General features: G+C 37.4%; 1 protein-coding gene across 1 annotated transcript in view; it reads right to left on the bottom strand.

Annotated features, from left to right (window-relative positions):
- THADA (THADA, armadillo repeat containing) overlaps positions 1-25,896 on the bottom strand; it is a 167,381-nt gene that overhangs the window by 74,660 nt on the left and 66,825 nt on the right. Inside the window, exon 29 of the mRNA XM_026072344.1 lies at positions 16,904-17,072. Coding sequence (XP_025928129.1) covers positions 16,904-17,072 — 169 coding nt within the window. The remainder of the gene's footprint in view (positions 1-16,903; positions 17,073-25,896) is intronic.

Here is a 25,896-nt window from a genome sequence, read left to right on the forward strand (position 1 = left end):
ACAGGGAGACCATCCCAGACAGAGATTTGACTCAGATCTTTCAAATCCCAGCTCACAGATAGTAAGCACATGCATGAGAATCTATTAGGAGGGCCTGGGGGGACCTAAACTATGCTTTATGGTTTTTGGTTTGTGCGGTTTTTTTGGTTATTTGTTTTTTTTTGGGGGGGGGGGGTTGTTTGTTTGTTTGTTTTTTGTTTTTTGTTTTTTTTAAGAACTCTGCTCTCCAGAGAAAACAGTTCGAAGAATACATCTGTATCAGTAAGATGCAGAATATACCACCAAAACCACACAGAAAATATAAAGACAGTATTTTCTCAGTGTTCTTCGGTTTTGGACCACTGATCTTCCTCCAAATGGAGTTTTCTACTGGTATCACATACGTTTTAAAAATATGCAAGCAAGTTCACAGAAACATAGATAACTTGTAATGAAACTTAAACTATAGCAAATAAATGAATCATATTATTGCTGAAACTCAGCAGATTTTTGCCTTACGCATATAGACAAGCTATTTATACATTTTACTTCTCATCAGGCTCAGCATGATGTCAGCTTACAATAACAAGTTAATGTTAATGTTTTCCAGTAATTTTCACAGTGCCATTTAACTGCAAGTGCCCTAGCCAAGGTAAACTTAAGGGCAAGGAAAGGTCTAACTACATAACCACAGAACAACCTTAATGAATATTGCATCTATGCTTTGAAATGAACACTTAGGATTCTAGCTGCAATCTATTTCACTTGTGTTCCCAAACTTCAGCTAACTAAATATACCTCCCTGAAAAAACTCAACTATTCCTTCTGATTTTAATCAGCCACAAAGCCTCATCACCTTGTGGATTTTTTTTTACTCCAGACAAACAAGCATCCTACACATATCAAAGTGCCAAACTCAGAGCTATCAAACATTTCCTGAACACTGATAAGCTCGTGCTCTTTGTTTTACAATCAGCAGCATCATGGCATACRAACACTGTCTCTGCAAATCCACCAGTAAGAGGTAAGTTTTAAAGCAAAGCAATGGAATTTTATGGTGCTTTCCTTTTTAGAAATATTAGAAGCTGTTTAGGAAAACCTTTATTATTATTTTCCCCTTCCCTTTTCCACTCTCATGCAATTGATAAGATACGTTTTTGACTCAAGGTAAAGTCCACAGGGGCAATTTTTATGGCAGAAAGATTTTCTGAAAAGCAAGATCTTCCAAGCTCATTTCCTCATTCAAGACCACTTTTCTTGAACATTTCCACATGCTTGTCTTTGATTTTATCATCCCAGAGGAGTGCAGCTGTCTCTCTGACTTGCAGATCTAAGAACAGCTTTTAGAGTGGCTGTAGCTTAATCCTCCACTTGCTTTGCGTAGAGGCTTCCCTCTGAATCCAGCTGTGTCCATGGTAGATGTTACCACGTCAGCCTGCCATTCATTCAGCACTGCAGCCTGCTGAAGTCTGAAGGCTACAAACCTCTCAGCCAGGCTTCTAATGTAAAGACCCTCTCAGCTCTCTTCAATCACAAATGGTAGGTTAGCAAAGGCCTGCAATTTAAATTGCCTGTGCAAATCGTGTTCCTTTTTACTGAAACAGCTCAGGGAGAACCCCTTCTAGCTGATCTGTGGCAGCTGCAACACCCAGCAAAAGGTTCGTGATGATCAGCTGGATGTGGGCTTCTGTGCCATGTCACAAGGTGTTTGCAGAGTACAAGCCTACACAAATCCTCAGGCTTTAAAGCCTCAAAACTGGCATTAAGAGCAACGACTAGGCAATGGACAGATCTCACCACAAGCTGGATTTGTTCAAGGCAGCTTAACCCCATTCTGCATCAGTGATGCAAGGAACTATCGGGATACTTCATACCTCTTCTTGCAAATAAAGATCACACAAAAGCCAAACAGAAGGTGACCAGTGTCTCAATGAGTTCTTCAATGCCTTTCCTCTTTGCAAGCAGTAACAATCTGCTGCTGCTTGGGTTCATCTTGATCCACCACTCAAGAGCCCGTGTCTCCTTACCTTCACATTTTATGAGTGGCTGCCACTGCAATAACAGCAACTGAAATAACCAGTTTCATTAGTTAACAGATGAAACATGCTTTTTGTTTACCACCTCTTGATCAACTAATCTGGATTTAAGCACAGATTTCAGTGGGGGCTTGCAGTTTTAAGTCATTTAACTATCTGAATTCTGCAGCAAAGGAGTGAGGGGAGGCCACTATTACCCCTCAGCCATACATTCCTGTTATTTTACTCATAACTTGTGATAAACTACAACTAAGGCTGCAAAAAGGTGTAATGCAGAATGGTTCCTCATCACACAGATCTTATCAAAATGCTGCAATCTTTTAGAGCCCAACAGGTGTCTGTGCCATACCCTGCCCTAAATCCTGACCATAACATGTCCAAGATCTTGGTCATCAGATTTTGTTCAGTATTGACAGTTTATGTTGAATTACTAGAAGACTCATCACATAATACAGGATTTTTTTTGGAAGCAGTAAAATTTACTACAGAAATAAAAACTATAGTAAAGCATATACAGTAGTATAAAGTATAATTCCTTCAAATAAACTCAAGTCTTTGAAATATTTCAATTTGGAGAAGAGGGCAACAAAAAGAACTAGTAAGATGATTTAGTCAGAAGTTACTGAATCCAGAAAGCTAGGCATTTGCTGAAACAGAGACTTGACAGATTTTACAAATTAACTGTATTTGGAAAAATAAGGGAACTCTGTTTGAGACCAAATTCTGTCCCCCTCCACGTTCCCCCAAAATACAGTTAACCATCTTCTGTGCACTTTATTAGTCTTGTTAGCCTTACAATATACTAAAAATGATCAACTAGCTGCAAAAGGGGAGTCCATCTTTTTAAGTTGAGGAGGAAAAGCACTCTCCTAGTTAGCGAAAGATAACAACAGAGTAAAAGTCTTCTGTTAGGCAGATGAAAAAGTCAAAGTCCTCAGTAAAATACTTACTGATTACATTATGATATTCACTTCCAAGTTCTGTGAACAGATTGCCTTCAGCTAACATTGTCTCATGCTCTACCAACTGAGCTAGCCAGGCAGTATACAATGAGTGACAATACTAAGTAAAAATGTATAACAAAACATGAAAGTAAAGCACTTCAAATTCCTAAAATTTATCACCTAGTTCTCAGTTTTAGTCACTATACAAATAGTACAGACAGTATTTGCCTCCCCAAATAACCCAACTTCTCCTTCTTTCCCAGGAAAAATCAAGTGAACTAAGAAAAAAGACCCAAACAAGCTTCGCTAGGAATTCATAGCTATGAATACATGTAACTATATATGCTTCCCTCTCATGACTTATGACACCATGATTGAATAGAATCATCCATCATTCAGAGACGCCACTGACGTGTTTTCTGCTTGTATTTCTTAACTACGCAATTTGCAACCTTGCAATTGTTTGGAGCATTCTCTTGGCTAACCAGGGCACTGTAATTCTATATAACAAAGATATTTCTTAAAAAAAACACAGGACTCACCCACACAGGTAGAGTCATTAGAAGCCCCATTCATATTCTGACTGCATGAAAACATATATATGACTGACTCTCAACTTCTAAACCTCCTCCTGCCTGTTGCCCTATGCAATTCTTCCTAATAAATAACACTCCGAAAGCAGAAGGCTGATGGGAAAACATTAGCAAGACTGAAATGGTCAGACAGTTGGTGGAAAAAAGTATCAGAAGCTGAGGTGGCTACACCACCTCTGTTTCTGAAGAAGTCTGACTGACAATATAAAAGCCTACTATACAATAAAAAACAAGAAGTCACCACAGTAAGAATTTAAAAGCAAGTCCTATTAAATTTAACAACATCTGTAACTTGAGTTAGCATGTATCTAGAATGAGATCACTTGTTTAGACAACATGAACATGAAGTTCACAATTTAAAATGAACTTGTCAAATTGTTCGCAAAATACCACCTTGTACAATACTGAAAACAGCTTGAAACATCATTAAAAATATTCATTCTTCTGTCAGATGGGCATAAAATGCCAATGCTGTATATTTGATGCATCTGTCTGAAAGGTTTTTAAGAGAAACATTTACCCATCTGAGAGTGCATTATGGCTCTTATACATAAGAGAAATGAAAAAGGAAGAACATGAAACAACTCTCTACTAGGGTAATATTACTCTGTAGTTGCATTTGCTTCTTTAATACCAGTTCATATTTTTTCAGGGAAAACAATATTATGCTTTTAATTGCTAAACATGGTACAAAGATGCAAAGATTATTTTTTTTCTTTCCAGTGATCAGTAAGCACCAAGATTCCGTGTTTTACAGATGTTAAAACTAAGTAAATATAAAATGCTCACTTTGGCTTTTATGACTTTTTTCTCTCAGTTTTGACAACAGAATCTGCCTGATGCTGTAATATCATTTTTATATGCCTAACAAAGTACAATACCCCAGCAAAAATAACTACAGTCATAAAATTATTACACCATTGCTTCCCATTATCTGTGAAATTGATCTAACTTTGATTAATTTTGAAGTACTTTCTCATAATATTATTCAGAAGTGTAAATGATTGACCCAAAGAGGCATTTCTATTGTTGGATATCCTAAATGAAGCATTTGATGCACTTCAGTTTTTTAAGGTTGCTATTTTAATGACACTAATACCATCTTGAAAGCTTAAAATCCCACCTGCTCAACAACTCCCTTCTGAAATCTACCCAAAGACAATTACACAAACTCCTGTCCTTTGGACATGCTTCAAGACCATCTGCAGACTGAGGTTTTACGCTGTAACACAGGATATGCACATACAGCATATGTTTTTTATTAGATGGGTTATATCAGGAAACAGTAACATTTATTTGGCAACAACATGCGTATTTGAAGTCTTTCAGACTGTTACTACATGCACCTCTACATCTTCCTGAGGCTTTTTTGGAAGTAGGTGATATTCTCTAGATTGAACAATAGCAACATCACCATGGCACGCATGTATGTTTCCATGATGGTATGAATTACTTTTGTGTTAGAATAATAGCCCTAAGAACGTGAAGTGCATGGGTGTTTCACTTAAAATGCTGACAATACAAACTTTTTCCCCTATTTGTCTTATTCTGAGTCAATCGGTGTTCAAAAATGACTCTGTTTCAAAGAGCAAACATTCTAGCTGGTATTTCTTATGGCACAAAATAATTCAAAACATTACAACACAGAGAAGCAAGCCAAACGCACACACAAGAATAGCTACATTTATTTTTGCTTCGCAAAGAAGTGATTAGTGTTCTCTTCACAGTTTCCTGTTCTAATTGCCAGTGGTGTCTGTTTTACCAATGACAAAAGACAGTCAGAAAACCAGAGAAGAATAAATGATTTTGAAATATCCAAATGTGAGACAAAAGTACATAACAGGCATTTAGTTTGGTATACAAAGGTTTTGTGAGGAACAGGAGAAATTCTGAGTTGGCTTTTCCTACCTTAAACTACTCTTTTCTTTGAAGAATAAAAAAATCAAATTTAATAGCATAAAACTAAATGAACGCATATATTTAGACAGTGGAAAGGAAGCTAAGAGACTTTCAATGTACTGAAGTTAAACTCAATATGAACTGTAAGTGCTCAATATCTTTGATTTRGGTCATACATATTTCAGTGCTGAATTCCTATGTGATTTCTGGTAACAATACAGAAGTTTTATTCTTAATTTTTGATGCATTTATATCAAAAAGGACAAATCTGATTTCTAAAGCTCAGACAGCTTTCCCAACAGCCATTTTTGACATAAAGACCTTTCTGAATGTATGGCAATACCTGTATCTATTTTTGAGAATAAAATAAGCTAAATTAACCCTGCCTATTTTCCACAAGAAAAATAGGTCAGAATGGACCATTGCAATCCAGAGGGATCTGCTGTCAAAAGCATAGACTAAAAAAAATTAATTACAGATGTGAAAACTTTCTGTATCTGAAGTATACACTTTTATATACAACTGAATATACAGATAGAAACATCTGACATATATCTTTGAAAGCAGGGTAATAACCCTACTGAACTAAGCAACAACACACCAGGACAGCAGCTGCCAACACAGAGTCAGTCAGGAGCACTCTTAAAGAAAGGATGTAGTCCAGAGTGGAGACACGGAGGAGTAAGTACCTGAAACAAGAGATGGCAGGAGGGAAGGGAGAGAGTTCAGCGTGACAGTGCCAGAGGAACCAAGGAAAGATAATCAGGGTGGAAAGTCAGAGAAGGAATGAGGGCAGACAGAATAGGAGCACCTGCTTATCATGTCTCCAGAAGCTTCATTCATTCTGTGTTTGGCTGAAACCACATGGGAGATTTCCACACTCCCAAACATCAAGGCAATTCTGATGATCCAGCAGAGATAACTAGAACCGTCTCCCTATGAACGAAGGAACAGGGAAAAGGAGGGACCTTGACAGGTAATAAATTTAAAGCATCCCTATCACCCACTCAGTGCCCCCCTTGCCTTCTTCTGCAGTTAGACAATACCAGGCCGTTTCAAGGGCCTGACAACTTTCGCAGGGTACTTCAAGTTTAAGAGCTGCCTGAGGCTCCAGTGGAAGTTGCATTTTCGACCATCAACTCAGAATTCACGTAAGTCTTCAGGGGTTTTAATAGAAAAGCTCCAGAGTTGGGAACATACTGTGCTAGACAGTGAAAAACATTTTTTAATAGAAAATTGTTCTGAAAATAGCCCCAACCTAAAAACAAAACCTTGTAATAATAATAATAAAAAACCTAGATAGGAGTATAATACAGCTTCTTCTTGTTAGTCCTGCCCTCACATAAGCTCCCTCTCCCATGAAGTTTCTTTATGCCAGTTAAATTTCTCTACTGTCCTTTCTCAGCCTTGATATCCATTTCCCATCCTCTTCAGGCCCATGAATAAGTAACATCTGAGAAACAAAAACAGAGGAATAAATTTCCAAAGTATGTTATCAGTTCAGACTCAAAGCCATTTAGAGCCTGAGTAAAAAAAATTTCAAACAGAAAAGTCCTAGCCATATGAAAATTTTTCATAGGAAATTCTAGCACCATAATGATTACTATTTCCAAAATGCAGATATTCTAAAATAATTACATTAATAAAACAAAGAATGAACAGGGGTAAAAAGCATTAGTATAGATAACTCTTTACTGAGTAATTATCCACTTAAAATGACCTGTCTCTCTTCATTCACTTCTCCCATTCAACATCCTTTCATATGCCATTTTTCAGCTTTCCCCTCCTTTCAGGCAGGGTATCCTTCTGCTTTTTAAATAGGCTGAGAAAACTTCCAAAGACCAAAAAAATAGCACCTTCCCACATTTCTCAATATAGCCTGAACTTTAAAAAATACAGGGAATATTAAAAAGCCCTCATTGTTCATAAGTATTTTCTATACATCCTCAAGCAGTCAGAACTTATCATGCACGGGTATTTTTAAAAGTGTATCCAGGAATTGTATCCAGGATTATCTTTCTTCTGGCTCTGAAAGTTTTAAAGGCACGGTTTCCAGATCAAAAGAAAGAGAAAATAAGTCCTGTGTGGGTGGGGTTGAAAACATGTTTTTGGAGATGAAAAATGAACTCTGTGGAGTGCTCCATTAATGCACTGCACCACCTAGGAGAATATTCTATCTGCAGTACACTTCACAAGTTTCAACTTCTCCCTTCCCAACTGTAAAAACATCCTTTGTCTGCAGCACAGAGATAGTATTGCCTTCCTGACTAATCAGGAGAGATACTTATTAAAGATACATAATACAAAACAGGTGCAAGAAATATGTACTTCAGCATAGAACCAAACACTTAAAAAATTAAGTTTCACAAAAGTTCAACTGCTGTTCTGGGAGGTCTAAATCAAGTTACTATCCAATGCCTAAAACAGCTCAACTCTCTTCAGAAAGATTTAAATAGGAAGAAGTAGGACGTTGTGCCAATAGTATTTGTTTCTAACATCTATCCACTGCAAAAAACTATGCCTACAGGAGGGTTTCTCTTTTCTTAGTTTAATCTAACATCTAATAAAAAGTTTTCTGTGTAACCACATCAGTATTTAACGTTTTTGGTCACTGCACATTCATCCAAGACATACTGCAGTAGTGACACGTCATGGCTGCGCACACAGCCACACAGCAATCTCTCACTAGGCTTGCTAGCAGCCTACGTTGCAGGAGGTTTTAGTCATTCAGGAGTGGTACTAGGTGCATAGGATCGGGGAGGGCAAAAGGTCTGCACAGGAACAGCTTGCCAGGCCCCCTGCAGCAAGCCTTGAACCTGGGGTGTGGGGCAGAGAGAGGCAGAGCACCATCACCCCTTCGGCTTTCCAGAGGGGACAACTTTCACACCATCCCCTAGCACAACCCATAGTAGCCCTCATTACATTTACCTCCCAGTTAAAAACAGCAGCAGCCTTCTTTTTACTAACTGTTGAATATTACTTATTCTCTACTAAAATCAGCAATTTTTTTTTTTAATACTTTAAAGCGGTAGATGCTAGGTTCACAACAACAGCACCTCTGCATATACTTAGTGAGCTGTAGCAAGGAGCTCAACAACCAAGCAAAAACTGGATAAAAAGACAGAGTTGTAAGATCTGACTACGCCATTTCAAAAACTAGTGACGTCTTCAGAAGTCAGAGAGATAATATTGGGAACGTGATTAATTACAGTAAAAGCAACTTCAAAGCAATGTCCAACTAACAGATCTGTCTAGTTAATTAGCGCAGTACCATATGAGCACATAAAAAAACAGCTGGAAGAGAAAACTTCTGGCAAAATTTCATCACTGATTTTCTCTCAGAGGCTGTCTGCTCCCATTCTTGGAATTAAGTTGCATTTCTGTTGCATAACAGCTAGAAAATACAAATAATCTTTGTTCTCACACGCTTAATGCCTTATGTATATCAGTGTACTCTATGTAACAGTTAATAAAATTTACAATATAAGAAATGAGAAAACTATTCTGTTACTGCTGGTTATATACAGGTGAATATATTTTTTTTTAACTTGACATCAATATTTCTTTTCTCTTTGTACTAATCTTAAAAGTAAGGCTTATCTTGGACACTAAAAACTGAGCTCAGAAGAGAAACAGCTGGAAGGAAGTTTCATTGGAAAACATTTAATTATAGCAGGTTTATTTCTTTGACCTGTAGATAATATAACATTTGTTTACTATATTGAGTTTTTATAAGCCAATGTTGAACTGCTACACTTTAAACATTCCTGCCAAGCCGAATATAAAGTAACTCACAATAGTCAGTGTTTCTGTGCTACTGCATAAAACCAAGCAAACAATACGCTACTTCCCCATTCATTCCCTCACGCTCTCCTTTGTCTTCAAAACAAAACAGAGGAAAATATGGTCACTGACACCCATGCTGGTAAATCACATGCAGGATTTTTAGGTCAGTATACCTCTATACTTCAGGAGAGTATACCTCTCTCTTTAACCTGGCCACAAGGACCAACATCCAAGAACGATCTTCAAAACACACCTGGCTAATCTGTCTTCTGTCATCACATACACACACACCAGCCACTGGAGTCTGTGGATTTTTATTACCTATTCAGCCCCCTGATAAAGCTTCTCTGATTGCTCACTAGCTCTTCTCCATGCATCGTTCTTCTTTATTTTCAAATGCTCATATTCATTTAAATTGTCTGTAGTTCCTCTGAGTAAGTGTCCAAGTATTAAACTCATAAAACATTAGAACGGCAGTAATCTCAAATACCTGAAGTGCCACCTTCTTTTGAAGCAACTCAAGCTAAAATTCTCCTCTTCCCAAAGGAAATAAAAAGGCATTCACCTTCATTACCCAGGCCCTACTTTCATCCACAACAAGCTGTCTTAATACAACTGTTCTGGATAATTAAACTACCAAACATACTGATACTAAAGTTATCAAAGTAACCTTCTTCAAAAAATCTTTTTATCACCGCAACTATGTGCTTAATTCTTATCTTCCACCAAGTCACACCCATACATCTCTGGCTCAAGAATGCTCAAAGCTAAGAGAGCACACTCAGATGCTTCCCTAGATGCTGGTTTGGTCTTACTCTTTTTCCCATGCTTGCGCAATCAGTCCTCGCTGGCGACAGCATAGTGACTCAGGCAAATCTTCACGTGACCCAGTATGGCTGTTCTCAAGCTACGGTCTTGTCCTGTTTTTCTTGCTGCTTTAGTGAAGTCTCCAACGATCCCTTAGAGCACTTCTTCCCTCTCCCCCATAATATTCAAAACATCAGCATATCCAGAAAGTTCATGCAGATAAAGTTCTCCTATCACCCAAATCTTGCTGTAACCAGTAAGTCCAGGAAGAAAAAACAAGAAGAGTGAAACACTTATGAAAGCCATGTACAGACGGGGGAGAAATCTGTCATCTACTCATGCTGGTTTTTAACCATCCTATCGCATTTCTAGTAAAAGGATTCTGTGTTCTTTCATTGTAGAGTATTTTCAGAAAGATGAGTCTAATTCTACAAGGTGCTGCTCTTCCCCGTAAAATACTAACTGCTAATTTCTTGTCCCACTGAAGTCAGTGGGAAACAATCTTTAAAACTAACCTTAAGGACGATGAAGTCCTGCATCTCCTATTAAGTCTAGTTTTTCTGTCACACACAGCTGACTAATTTGATGTGACTCAGTCTGTTCTTAATATTTGTGAAAGATGCAACAGTGCTAATGGTTTCAAAAGCAAAACAAACAAACAAAAAAACCCCCAAAACTCAGACCAACATTCCTTGCACCAGACTTCACATTAGCATACCAAAAGGAACTGTTTGAATTAGTGAAGATAAAAAATTAAACACTTCTTTGAACCAGCCCACTGCTGTAATATTGATTCAGCTAATTGAAACTACAGGACTTTGTGGAATGGAAAAATTCAGTGTGTGAGAAAATCTGAATAACAAGAGTAACAGTTTGTGAAAAGTAACTGACTGATGACAGCACAACCAACATTAAAGAACTGAACTTCCATTTTGTCTTCACGAAAGTTTAACCCTCCATTAAACCATAACAAATTATCTGTTTTATCTCTTTGTACTCAGTTATATATTTCTTTAAGAAAAGGTCACGTGAACCCCCTGGAGAGGAAGAGCAACTGCTCTTGTCCTGGCATGGAAGCAGTGGCATATGCTCAGAGAGCAAATTTCAGGATAAACGAGGAGAAGAATTGAGAGTAACAGCAAGAAGTGGGAAGACTGCAGTGAGGAGGAAAAAAAGCAGCCAGACAGACCCTAGAGGGAAGGGCAGGGGAACAGAGAGAAACCTCCCCAGGGACCACACCAGACCAGGCAGAATTTCTGTGACTTGCTGTGATCCTCCCACAAAGACATAACAGGCCGGCAGAGGTTTTTTTATTTTATTCTATTCTATGCAGTTGTTTGATTGCTCACGCAAAATACCCAAAAAATGTAAACAACCTTCATGAACAAAGCAGCTCCCAGCAAGAAATTGTGCCTTGTACCAGCATGTGCTGCTGCACAACCCACTGGAAACTTCCAAGAGGAGTTGCATCTTCGGCAGCACAATCCCTCTCCGAGGGGGCCCCAGCAAATGGAGGCAGCACGCACACTGCTCTACACATCTGGACAAAGTGTACTTCCCTCTCTTCATATTCAAGCACCAAGCAATAGGGGAGAAGAACTTACTGCATCCTCTTTTCTCCTAATCTGTGCCCAAAAGATGCCAAAGGAAATGCAAAATCTCTCCAAAATGAGGTGACTGCAGAGTGAACAGGACAGAGATAAAAGAAATGAAACTCTTTCTACTGTTCTATACCAATCTCAGACTAGACACTGTCTGCATTGTTATAATCCACACAAGACCTCGAGAAATTGTCCAAAACAATGCGCAAGCTTATACGAAAACACGCTTCCTTTAATAATCTTCACTTCTCTGATCCTGCATCATCTAAAAATATATAATCATAGGCTTGCTGAAGTCAATGAAAGGTGGATTAGACTGATAACATGCCAGATGATGATCTAATTGATGTGCAGATGCTTTCATTTGAAAAAGAAATAAATCTTAATAGTAATTACATCTGCTCCATGATTAATTACAGCAGTCCAATGAAATCCTCTTGAAATGAACAGTTTGAGAGGGTATGTACACTCTCATTAGAGTCAAGCTTTTTAATAATGCACAAATGAGAGAGATGTTTCTCAAAACTAATGAGAGCAGATCTATGACTGAAAGCTTCAGTCACAGTGCTGTTATTCTACTGTATTAATAAAAATCAGATACCAGGTCTATGCTCATAGCACAGCCTTGGAAATCGAGCAACAACCATATTACATAGTCTCACAAGACAGAAACAAAAACAAAAGTCTAAACATCTGCTTTCCTTGGCAAATCACTCTGAAAGTTCAGGCATTTGGGAACTTTAAAAAGAAAACTAACTACACACACACACACACTGTGGGTATATACAGTGTATGTATATATATAAAAAATAATCAGCACATTTATTTAGTTATTTACATATATAAAGTAATCAACTGGATGAATTATGGGTGCTGAATTGTTTTCTGGGCAACCCATGCCAGGCTTCCTAAAACTTCTATTTAAAGCAGTCAGCTGAGAGGGATTGGGGGCTGTTTGTGTTTTTTAAAAGCGACCTACAGATAATTCATCTACTCTGTCATATAGGCAATGACATAGGCCAGCAGTCAGGAATAACACAGGCCCAGGATTTCTTCCACCGGTATGCCCAGAAGCTCACCTACCTTGACACAAGAACAGACTTTTGTTCAATATAAGGTGCAGACCTACAGAACATGCTATCTTAACATTATAAAAAAACTGTTCAAACTATTGATCAGTTCTTCCCAATCCTTCATGCTTATATTTACCCCTTTATCTATAATATTAATGAAAAAATGAATATTTCTGACATCAAAATTTTGATGGTTTACAGAAGATGATGTACAACAAGAAAAGCTATGAGTGTTTTACCAACAAATCTATGCAGACAAAAATTAACCAAGTGCAGACTGATGGAGATACAAATTCTGCATAGCTTCAGGATGGTAGCCCCAGTCACTGGCAAGATAAAGGAATAACTGAAAAAGAGAGGGGAGACTGGGAAGAATCTCTCCAGGTCCATCTTCCAGGTCCAGGCAAGGTCATATACATAACATATCTCCTGGCAGATCTGTCTAACCTATTCATAAATGCTGAATTTAATGTGTCCTTAACATTAGAAAGTAGTTTCCTATTTTTAAGCTCATATTTGACTGAGTTGATGAATTAATGATGAACTCTTAATTTAGCCAAGCTAATGTGTTGTTATTTTCTATCTATTCTGCATTAGGCTAATTCCTACTTACACACTTGGTATCATTTCTCTGAAGAATTCTCAAGTCTCCATCATTCCTTGTTTTTCTTAAGGCTTGCTTCCATGTGATCTCTACCTATGAATTCTCAGTTTACTGAAGTCAACCTTGAGCTTTACTGATGCTTGGAGGTCTTGACTAATTCTTGACTCCGAAGAGCTTTTAGATCAAAAATGTAGATATGAAGTGAGAGAGCAGTCGATGTCCCTACCTGCATGCCTTACAAATATCACTACAGTCAAATCAGAACACTCAAATTACTAGTAGTAAGTGCAGGTCATCGAATACAGCATTTCTGAATTAATCATTACCTAATTCCATAAACAACCTGAATTTCTGAATCATTTTTAAACAAATGGAATATATACTGTAGGAATTCCAACCCCAAAGAGGCAGAGGGTTGGAAAAAAAAAAGAAAAGAAAAAAAAAGGAGAGGAAAAAAAAAAAAAAAGATTATCTTCTGACAAGAATACCCCACAACCTTCTGAACTATTGTTAGATCCTTGACAACTACCAGAAGCTCAAAGTTTTCCCCCCACAAATATGAAGGCTTCCCAAGTTACAGACTTTGATACACTTCCAGGAGTCTCGGGATAAAGCTCTGGACCAGCACTTTCTTTCAGCTGATCAGCTGTAGAACTAGATCATAAAACAAAAAAGAACTTGAAATATTCCATCACTCAAGAAGGCCAATACAAGATTTCTGCAGTTTCTTCCAAATTACAAGTTATGCCAGTTTGGATAACAGAGAGAAGCAGAAACTGCACTCATAAAGCAGACACAGAACAGGTTTTTCTTTGTCTCATTTAAGTCAACACATTTACTTGTGATACAACTACTCATTAAAAAAGAAGTTTTCTTGAAAAGAATTCTTAAGTAGAAGATGTAAGCCATAAGATCATTTTATCCTCATGCACCTTCACACTCATACCTGAGTTGAGCCACAATTATCACACTGTGGAACAACAGCTGTGCTGTCACATAATGCAGATAGCTCAGGTTAAACACTTTTGTATCCACTATCAAAAATACTTTCTGTCAATCTTACCATCGTGGAAAAAAAAGGCTATGTTTGGACAAGCACTCCATTCTGAACTTTTTCAGAATGATCTTTCTATAAATTAACATTTGGCTTGGAAAAGATTAAGTGATTGCATAACTATGATTGAAACATAACTGATATATACCTTCAAAATTTATTACATTTCACACTGCCACATAAGGTTTAAGCCTGAATAATTCTAACTTTCCTCTTCAAGATTTGACAGCATATGAACACTGAAATAAAAACCAATTAGGCAAAGAACTTAGTCAGCTTTTGACTAATGTGACTGGATAAACTAAATGAAATTAACTGAATGCCCTTTTCATAAGACATTGTTCTTCTATTGATGGAAAAAATCTAATTTTTATTGAGTTTTGTACAAACTTACTCTTTTCCATATGGATTTTCATCTTGGTTTTATACCAAAGAGGAAGTTAACTTCTCTACTGTGTCATGGAAATGCAGCGCAAACAGTTTCGAACACTGTCAAATCTAAGTTTTCCTTAAGTAAGACTTCAAAGAAGCAATGCTTTAATGAGTAGTTCTGTAACATAACAATTACCTACAGTTCCATGAACTTTTGCAGCAGCTTTTTCAAGTCCCATCTTACACAGATGAAAAGGAAACTGAAACCATGCACCAACCACCTCTGAAAGTCACAATACTTTGTTCTTTGTACTACTGCTTGCAGCAGGTGCATGCCAATTATCTGTTGTAGTATCTAGCGTTAGTATTTTAGAGGTACAACACACACTGCCACTTCCCTTCTTGCACGTCTTGATCACCCTACATTATTTCTTATGAATGCTTGTTATTTTTGACTAGCAACAATAAGTTCAGCATTTCAGTCATAAACCAAATTTGATTAAGTATTAAATGAAGACTTTGCACAACCTTTATTCTCAAGTCAGCAGTCTCTCCCCGGTGCAGCAGATGAACTGCAGTACTAGCTCCTACTAACAGTAGGACTTCACTCAAAACTAACCAAAAACCAAATGCTCTACCACACAGAATGAGACCATCTCCCAACTCACAGGTGTGGAAAAAAAAATAAAAAAACAAACTAGACCTATACGTACAATCTGGTTAGCAGCACCGGCTTACAAGACAAATCATCCTTGGGGCACTTTAGGAACCATCCCTCCATTAATATTTTTCTACTGGGTCGCTAAAAAGAGTGCAATGGCTTTGTGCACTACAGCCAGTGCAGACTCTCATTACAAAGCACTTCACTCTCTCTGTGAGAAAAACCGACTTTTTCTAACACTTCAGGATGGATCCCAGTTTTGTGACACACCTTTGAGCTGCATGGGGAATGCAGCAATGGCAGTCCCCTTCCTCAGGTGCAGCAGCAGCTCACAGGGCAAAGCACTTGCCAGTGTACAGGTGCATGGAMTGGCACTCGGAGCAGAAAAGACTGGACAGAATCAACCCACACACTGGGACGACCTCGACAATCCCAAGTGCCAGCCAAATCATGTCATGACATGTCATGCTTCATTAAGCATCAAACTTCCATTTTGGAAGAAATAAAATGAAAACAGAAGACATCAACTTTTAAAGCACTGAAGGAGTTATCAGTTCTTCATCTAATTCACATCAATATACACCAGAAACAAGCTGGTATGTATGTTAGGGGTACAGGTAAAGTTGACAGCAACAACTCAACAAGGACTTCACTCATTTCCCTCCAACCTAAGTTTCCTGTAAGGTCATGATTTTAAAGGGGAAGTAATATGCTAGAAAGGATTAAAAAACAAACAAACAAAAACTAAACAAACAAAAAAAAACAGCTTACAATGGGAACGTGTACCAAGATGGATTACAAACTGGGGCAAACTAACAGAGCTGAACATGTACAATATGGCTTTGTTGGAGGATTGCTTGTGAAAAACAGGCAATAAAATGGGTAACTTATTACCATGATAGCTTAAAAATCAAACACACTGAGCCAACTGCCATAAACCAAAGGAATGATTTATGAGGAATGAAGAAATTTCTGATTCCAGACTGATAGTGAGCTGTTCTCCAGAATGTTTTCACCAGAACACAATATAAAGCTTATCGCAACTTGCACAGCAAATTGACAAGAAGCTGATGGTGTAGCAGGAAGAGCAAATGAAGTGATATGTAAATATCCAGGAAAGTAACAAGCCTCAACAGCTATGATATTACTGGTGCTTGCAGTTCTGAAGCTGAGCTTTACCACAGATTTGCTCTGATTTTGGGCAAGTCACATGAATCTCTCTGTAAATACCTGTTTAGATCTATAAAGATATTTGCTCTCAAAACATTTTAATCTCCAGAGACGAAGCATTATGGGAAATGTAGGTGCTGTTATTTTACAACTTGCAATCTTCTAATGACCTTTGATATTTGCATTCCACATCTATCACCTGAGAGATTCGACTCAAAAGCAGCCTTCATACATGGTTTAACAGCATRTGAACATTCGGCACAACTCTTTACATGTTATTTGACTATGAACTATGACAAAAACCAAAACAAGACCAAGACTTACTTGCAGAAGTGTTCCATGAATAGCATTCTGTCGTATGCAAGGACTGGTGCAGTCTGGAAGCCCTTTCAGCAGTGACAGTACGGTCTGCGGTACCTCATTTACCATTACAAATGGAACAAGTGCCCGACCTGACATATCACGGGAACGGTACACTGGAGAGTGCCCGCATCTAGAAAAAGGAGAAATATATTCCTTTGTAATTCAGATGTAATCCACTGCTGTGGCTGTAAATATTTGGATTAGGTATGAATTAAAAAAACCAAAAGATTATGTAATAAAAACTAAAACACATTCCTCCCAAATCAAATCTACAATATTTCTTCTCAATAGTGAAGGACTATTTGTCCAGAAAAATAAAGCAAACTAGAGCCATGTTGGAAGCTTTTTTCCTTCAGAAGTTTTTGTTTATATAAAGTAAAAAAAAATTATGCCATGAAACAGGTAAGTATATGATTCTATTCTGTGTTTCCTGGTGTTTATGTTACTTACAAAACAGCAGTCATGTTTAAACACATTATGAATTTGATTTAAATCAATTACATTTAATGTTCTTAATCCTGTTGTTTTAGAAAAAACACATTTTGGGCCATACCTCCCAATGGCTTTTAGAATATATTTAAAGGCCGGAAACAGTTTCCTAAATAGCAGACACATTGAAAAATACTTTCTATTATGTATGATGGGTATCTGAACAATAAATATTTTTTACTTACTAAAAATTAACTAAGACTCAAAACTGCATACAAAACACAGAGCAAAAGAACCTTTTTTAAAAATCTTTTAATGTTATTAACACTTTAACTAGCTGTATAGTTAAGTATATATAGCTGTATAGTTGTAAATATATAAAGCAGTATAGCTGTATAGTTAAATATATATTAACATTTTAACTAGCTATGTACTACTTCAGTAGTATGTATACTGAGTTGAAGTAAATAAAAAACTTTTATCAAGTAGGCTAGGCCCAGTCTTTCAAAGCCAATGACGTTTGCATGTGTCAATTTTTGTAACGCATGTACCATTCAGCCATCAGCAGTCTCGGACAACGGAGGAGGTTACCACAGGGCTTAGAAATGGATGTCCAAAAGACTTAGATGGTGCAAAATACACTACAGCAGAACTTAGGTTCTGATACCTCCCAGGTGATTATGATGACCCACAGATATGTCCTTCCGTCTCCTTTTTTTCCTGGATTGCTCCTTACATATTGTCGGTTTATAATATCACATGTAATCAAGATTGTCCCCTGCCAAAAAGGGCAAACCACTTTTCAGCTCTCCCAAACCATCCCTGCAGAGTCATGCCTACTTATTTAAAAAATAAAATTAAATTTAAAAGCATTTGAAGGTTTCAAATATCCCTAGCAAATTTAAATCAATACCCAAAGTGGTTGTTTACTTTAGTGCACATCAAAGAAATACAGAAAACAGATTCCATCTTGAACTAGCAACTTAACAGGGTTTTGAATAGAAGACAATAAAAAGGCTTAATTGAAACAGCATAATATTTCTGACAATTTACTCATGGTAGGCCACAGTATGCCTGAAAAACACAAACATTGGTTTGAGGGCATACAGAGCCATGCTACCCCTGCACTAGCCTTCTGTTGGCATTCAGTATCACCCTCACAGTGTGGCAGCATATTCTATCCTCTGTCTCCCCATCTCTTCCCTCTTAGGGAATTATTTTTAGAAAGACCATCTTTAGGCAACAGGAAATGCATGGAGCAGCTGTTCTTCAAAACAGGATGTGAAAGCAGAGCAGTCACAACTGTAGGCTTTTCCATATGGAAAAGCTTTAACTCGGCATTAACAAGACGTGGGAAGAAAGTCGGCTTAGTCCTTAATAAAGAAAAAAAAAACTATTTTTTTAAAACAAAAATTTTAGTTCTACAACACAGTAAATTTAAATCTGATGCAAAGTGATTCATCTATAACCATTCCTGCATTTGTGCTGTAACATGTTTTCTTAACCAAGAAATTCTCATACATAGATGCTTCTTGTCAAACAAGTAATACTGACAACTGTTGTGAATGCTTAGTTTTCAGTCAGCCGTAACTGTATATTCAAGAATGCTTTTTATTTTGTTTGTGACCTTTTACAAAGATGATTTCCCAAGGCATCTGACATCTCTTCGGAAGGAAGAGTGGAAAATGGGAAAAATGCCAGGGTTTGCTCCAACTTGTGCAAGGGTACTTTCCCAAAACACATGATTCAGAGGGGTTTTTCTCCTCAAACACAATGCAAGTCATTAGAATGGAATTGTGTGCTTTTTTCCTGGTAATAAACAGAAAAATGGAGTTGAGGACAAGGTCCAAATAACTTGATTTTAACTTTGTCCTCTTGCAAACTTTTTAAAAGAATTATTATCACATATACATTATACATGTATAGAAAAAGCAGTATTTTCCATATCAACTTTTATTCCACATTGTTATTTATCAAATTTATTAAGGGAATAAAAGTGAGTGCTATATGTTTAGGCTGACAGAAACAATTCCACGTTAAGGGTAGTTTTCTTAGTTGCCATAGCCTGGGTCCATAAGAGACTCTGCACCTCAGCATTTACACTGAATGTACGGCAAAAGGCGCAATTCTCAGAACTACGGACAATCTAATTTTCCACTTCTCTGCATGCCCCGAAGTTTTGTTCTGCAAGAGGACCTCAGCCGCTTACTGTTTTCCTCCTGACAAAGAAGCCTAACTAGGATCCTCAAATCAGGTTCTGTTTTGCCTCTTTGAGGAGCCTCATTGAGGAGACAGTAACATCCTCCTCCCTCCTGCACATGAGCCCAGCTGCCGGAGAACTCATGCAGTGCCCAGGAGACCTGCTCCTACGGTCTAAGACCTATAGAAATATTTTCCCTTCACATGGAGATTCACTGTACCACATGTTGAAATGACTTAAATTGCACCTCTTTTGTTGCATTCCCTACCAATAAATCAAGTAATATCTCCAGGTAGCTAACTTTAATTGAGGTTTATTTAACTGTTTGTTCAAACTACTTGAGGTTAGAGCCTCTTTCCACCTGTATTTGGTTCAAGCCATTCCAGGGGTGGGGGGAAAACCTGCTCTCAGCTCAAGGTCATGTAAAAGGAAGATTTTAAACACCCTTCATTCAAAACTGCATTTTGACTTTGTCAGCATCTGAAAAGTTACTATGATGATTCACAACTCAGAATCATGGAAAGAAACAAACACCACCTACTACCAAAATAGGAAAAAACACAACAAAGAACATAAACTATATTCCTTCTATCATTATTTTTAACTCTATGAAAAGAAAGTTGAAATCATAAATCAAATCTCAACTTCTTGTGATGATTTTTGAAAGCTTCAGCTAACTGCAGACAAGAATGCAACAAGAGTGATTTTCAAAAATTACTATCAGACCCATAACAACCACCAAAGGATCTGGGTTCTCAAAGACTTTTCCTTCCCACAAAACCACCAAAAGTGGATAGCCTGTTGCGAAAGAGCTTTCCCAATACCAACTCTTCTCAAGCCCAAGACTGTTTTTAAATAACATTGGCATTTTTAATATCACTGTCTACAGTAGTTTGTCATGACTTAGTTACTTTCCTCTGCCTAACTGATGCATTAATCTCTCCATTTTCTCGCTCCTTCCTGCAAACGCTGTTGCGAAACAAGGCAACCAGTGCAATCAGGATTACACTGAGAAAAACGATAACAAGAAATGGAAGCATTCCAAGCCAGTCCTAAATCCCAAGACAGGAATCACTCTCAAAGGGTTGATGCGAGATAAATTATTCCAGACAACAATTCTAAACAGTTATATTGACTGGACAGTACATTAAAAAAAAAAAGTGCTTTTGATACAAAACCCTAGCAATATGCTTTTAACAAACAACTGTAATCAAGAGCAGCTGTTTCAATGCAAGAAAGCTGCAACAAGCACATGCAGTTCTCTTCACCTAATACAAAAAGGCATTCCCACTTTGAAGACCACTGATAAAATTGCCTATATTACAGAAATGACAGTTGAAATCAGGCAAGTTTTAATTCTCTTGTTGATGCTAGGCCACACGAAAATAAAGGAAAAAGAGGAGAAAGGCAGAAGAGGCACACTGAACACAACCCTTCAGCAATCTAGTCTGGCCGTTTATCAAAAGCTACTGGTGTTTTGCCTACAGAAATTCAGTTAACTGCTCACAAGTCAGATGCAGGATGATATACTAAATTCACATATGCAATTGCACACATGTGAAACAAAAGTCAGGGAAATTGTATTTAAACAACATAGATAAACAGTAATGTTTCCAGTTACGTTCTACTTGAAGAAATGGTTTTGGTATTAGTTAAAAGTTTTAAGAAGATATAGAATTATTTCAATCAAGCTCTTCCCAAACAAACTGGAGGTATCTTGTTATAAGCTCTCCCTCACTCCCCCTTCTCTTGTGTTTATTTGGCATTAAGGTTGCAAACTTATACAACTGCCAATTTCGAAGTCTCACAGATATATGCTTGACTTTACATTTTAATTTTGTTGCTTTATTACTCCATCTTACCCCAGACCCAATGCCTATGAAGCATATACAAGTTTTGCCACAGGGCTTCAATGGCACAGGACCAGACACACCTGATGGACAGTTTAACTAAAGTTACTTAACGCAACACAGAGCCATAAGACTAATTAACAAAGGTCAATAAAGATTAACCTTTTCAAAAAAACAACCCCCATCCCAAACACAAGTAACATTATTGATCAGTGAATATTTATATTCATGGCATCTTCTAGAATACTAAATACTTGGGTCTTTTTTCTCAAGACATTTTTTGTTTAAATCAGAAGCGAGCTCTTACAGTTTTATAGACACAACTCTGACTCAGAATTCATGTTCATGTGCTCCTTTTCCTAAGAAGCTAAAATAAAGGTGGATTAATCTCACTTAATACACATTTTTACAGACTGCTTAAAACATAGAAACTGAATGATTTGCAACAACAGTATATAAGAGTTATGAGAGAAAGATCACAATTATATCTATGCATCTCTATACAATTGAATTTGTTGTCCAAAAACAAAAGCTAACTCTTGCAATAATATTCCCTCCTTATCTGAACTGAAGTAAACATCAATAAAGACTGAAAGGAATAGGCAAGGAATTTGTGAACTAAGTGAAAAAAGAACAGGCAGATAAAAAAGCAGGGAAAGTTGCATCAGAATGGCACTTCGTAAGTTAGCAGGAAAGAATCAAAGAACCTGATATGAATCAGTCAATGGCAAGACAGCACGATAATGTAAATATATTAAGAATAAGGGTTTGAAACACCCATATTTAGGAAATACATTAATTACTTAACATCATTAGGTTGTTTCATTATACCAGAAAGATCTCAAACATCTTACTAATCAGAAAACTGTTAAAAAATATTTCTTTGTACTATGATCAAGCAGAGTGCAACTGAAGGTCTATTTTTATATTTCAAGCAAATATTTGTCAAGATAGACTTTGATATACTTTTGCCACCAAACAACTGCAAAACAAAATTAATGATATGAGATTACAATTCATGTAAGTATTTCTATCAAAACTTTGTATTTTGAGTGACAGCATTTTTAAAATCGCTTTTTAAGCTTGTTGATATCTGAGAGAATACTTAACTTGTGGATAGCATTTTGTACAGGACAACTTGCGTAATGTATACCTTGTGCAATGAACCTCTCAGACTTCACAGAAAGAGCCTGATCCTTCATAACAGAAACCCTTAGTTTGCTTTTAAACTTTAAGGAAAAATCTTCCATACCCTGCACATCAGTCTAGATTGGCGTCTGTTAAGTTTCAAAAAAAGATTTCTTAACTAGAATTCACCAAAATTTATACTGTATTTATCTACTGAACGAAACATAGAAAATTGCATTACATGTGTGGATTAAAGGTATAACTCATGCCCCCGCAGATTTTTGGCTCCTTCCCAAGCCTGAAAAAACTGGAGACAATAACCAGCATCACTTCCTGCAGAGGAACAGACTCGCAAATGTAAATCTGTGCTAACTAATTTAAGAATACCGAGAAGTCACATACTGCATACCAGGAAAAAAAAAAGAAAAATCCAAATCCCTAAGGTAACATATCCCTACACTTAAAGAGTCTCTCTGGTCTAAACCATTCAAAAAAACCAAGAAAACAAAGTCTGGTGAAGGAACGCCATCCGCACCCCAGAGGCAACAGGCAGAGGTAGAACACAGGCCCCACAAAGCTGCAGAATGAAGTGATTAACCCTAGGGAATGTCTTGCTGCTGCTCCGAGAGGGCGCCCACTCACCAGCTACTCATCACCAGCGTCACAGCACTGCTGTTGGAAGGAGATCATAGTGGTACTCTAGACATCTTGCACCACTTCAGCCAAATACATTTAAGAAATTTAGCCAGCGGACTTCRCCAGCAGTATATTAGAAAAAGTTTCACACAGTCCTTTCCGACAAGAAGGGCATGAAGACATCTTCAGTTATTTCCCCTTTCCAAGAGAGGGGATAACTAGACTGATGTAAATGCGCATACCCTGCAGCAACTGCACCCAGCCCACCTAAATAACAGATTTATTGAGCTTTCCTACCATAGCTATTATGATAGCATTTGAGCTGCATGCCAGTTTGTTCCTAGTGGATGCAGAGTTCTCCTTTACTTCTCTCTCCCTAAGGGCCCTTTTAGGAACAGCCTATGGCAACAGAGCAGCTGATAACGCTCTTTACTACCCCAACCCACAGAAAATTTTTCCTTATTGTATATAATTTTGCTTTCATTACATTCTAGTGTCCATCATTCACTAAGAGAGTCAAAGTAATTATTCTTGTATATTAATGATGAGTTCACTAGTGTGCAAAATCAAAATAGTACCATAATGGGGGTGGGGGAAGAACAGGGACAAACTGCAAAGGACTAGTGCTTTCTACCACTACTTACCCTGGCTGCCAATTAAAAACACCACATACCTTCTCTTCATGAAGGGATTTTTGAATTTAGCTCCTTGTTTTTACAGAAGGATGCAAATTACAAAATTCTGAACAAGAAAGTAGTGTCTACTTCATAAATATGTTAATTTCTTGGAAAAATCTTCACATTTCTAATTAATTTTTCCTCAGACAGAGAGTTTCTTCAGTGACTTGCAACATCACGCACCCAGAAGTAACATTGCTTTGAAATCTATTCGACAATATTTTAAAAGGGAAATTTCACTAAGAATTAAAAATGGTTTTGTCAAGTGGAACATGAGGCACATATACCCAGGAGTTTTTAAAGCTGATTTTTAAAAAACTGCTTAAGTGATTAAGAATTCCTACTCCTAGAAAGGGATAGACTTCAAGGACGTAAGAATATCCAAGTCATTGTAGCAATACCAATTTACTCTTTCAGAGGATTCAGACCAAAACATTTAACAGTAAACAAACATTCTGTCAATGCTATGGTACCAGAAAAGGCAGAAGGTAACTCAAATTTGAATCATTCTGAAGAGATTAGAGATTTTTGGACAGGGGGAGGAGGAGGAGGAGGAGGAGGAGAAAGGGAGATTGTTTTCATTTCATACTTAAAACATTACCTCCTGAGCACCTCCCTTGCTAATCAAAAACATTCTGTACATTCCTTCATCTTAGAAAGTAATCACTGAAGTGGACATATCTAGCTCTAAAATAAAAAAAAAAATCTTGTTTTTCAAAAAAAATTTAGATGAAGTAATAAGTTGTGAATCAAAGTGTTCCCTTCCAAATAAAACATCTGCAAGGGGGAAGGAAAAGAAAGGACTTTTAATAGAACCGCAGCTAAATGCCCTAGTTTAGCAGGGAGTAGCAAGTATGTGCACAGAGACTGAGGTTTGTCCTTGTAGCATTTAATCCTACTCGTATTGTACAATTCATCTCAGCACGGTCAGAGCAACCACAACTCTACTCCCACTAGATGGAAAATTCCACTCTGGCTTAAGGGAAACTGTTCAAAAGCCTAATTAGAATTCTTCCTGCTAAACACAGTTTTGTTCAGCGAACTGCCCGTTCGCTTGCAAACACACCAAGAATTCTGTTCATCCTCTCCGATCAACAAGTGAATGCCCCTTTCTTGAGGGTAGAGCCCTGGGAAGATTCTGAAGATCAGTTATGTTTTATATGCACCCTTCCTCTTTCTCTGTTGCATAAGCAGTAGCTATCCTTGACAGAGGGCTACTGCATTAGAAATCCAAAAGTCTCACAGCAAAAATATGGCAATTAAATGTCATAATTGCATTGGGCTAGCGTGTAATTATATGCATATATAGACATGTTATATAACACAATACACTGAGCGAGTCAAAGGAATGGTTAATATATAAAATTTAGTGTCTTGATGAATAGGGCATTTGGCATCATGCCTCCTCTTTGATCCTCTCCAAGTGATTATTTCACAGTAATTTTCACTATCACCTTCTAAAGAACAACCACATGACTAGGAAAAAATTTTATTTTAGTTCATCTGCTCCTGCGGAAGGGAAAATATCTCACAAGGAAGGAATTACATTTATCTTTACCAGGTAAATCACCTGTATGTATTCCGCTAATGCAGTCAGAGTGAAACGAAAACAATCATGGTATTTACAGAGCAAGTGCATAAGAGCTGCACACACAAATACAGTCAGTAATGTCATGTTGACCTATATCATAAATATGTACATTTTCCCCTGCAGAATCCTTAGTATCGTTTCCTGGCAACCATTAAAAAATACCAATGTTTTCCTAAGTAACCAATCAGAAAATGCATATCTCTATGTCCAATATAATTTTCTGTCAGAAAGATTTAAGAATTTTATCCTAGCCTTAGATCAGAACCCCCAGTACTTACTGCCAAGGTCAGTGGAAAGAAAACCTAGAAAACATCATGTTTGTCTTCCACACCACTCCCATTTTACAAGTACAGTTACTAACAGGAGTTAACAGGGAGGAGGCCCTATGATAAGGGTCTCTTAAATGTTTCAAGTTCTTCCTCTACATATTTTGTTAGTTTTTT

Source organism: Apteryx rowi, unplaced genomic scaffold, assembly GCF_003343035.1.
Source record: "Apteryx rowi isolate R43461 unplaced genomic scaffold, aptRow1 scaffold_34, whole genome shotgun sequence".
Taxonomy (NCBI): Eukaryota; Metazoa; Chordata; class Aves; order Apterygiformes; family Apterygidae; genus Apteryx; species Apteryx rowi.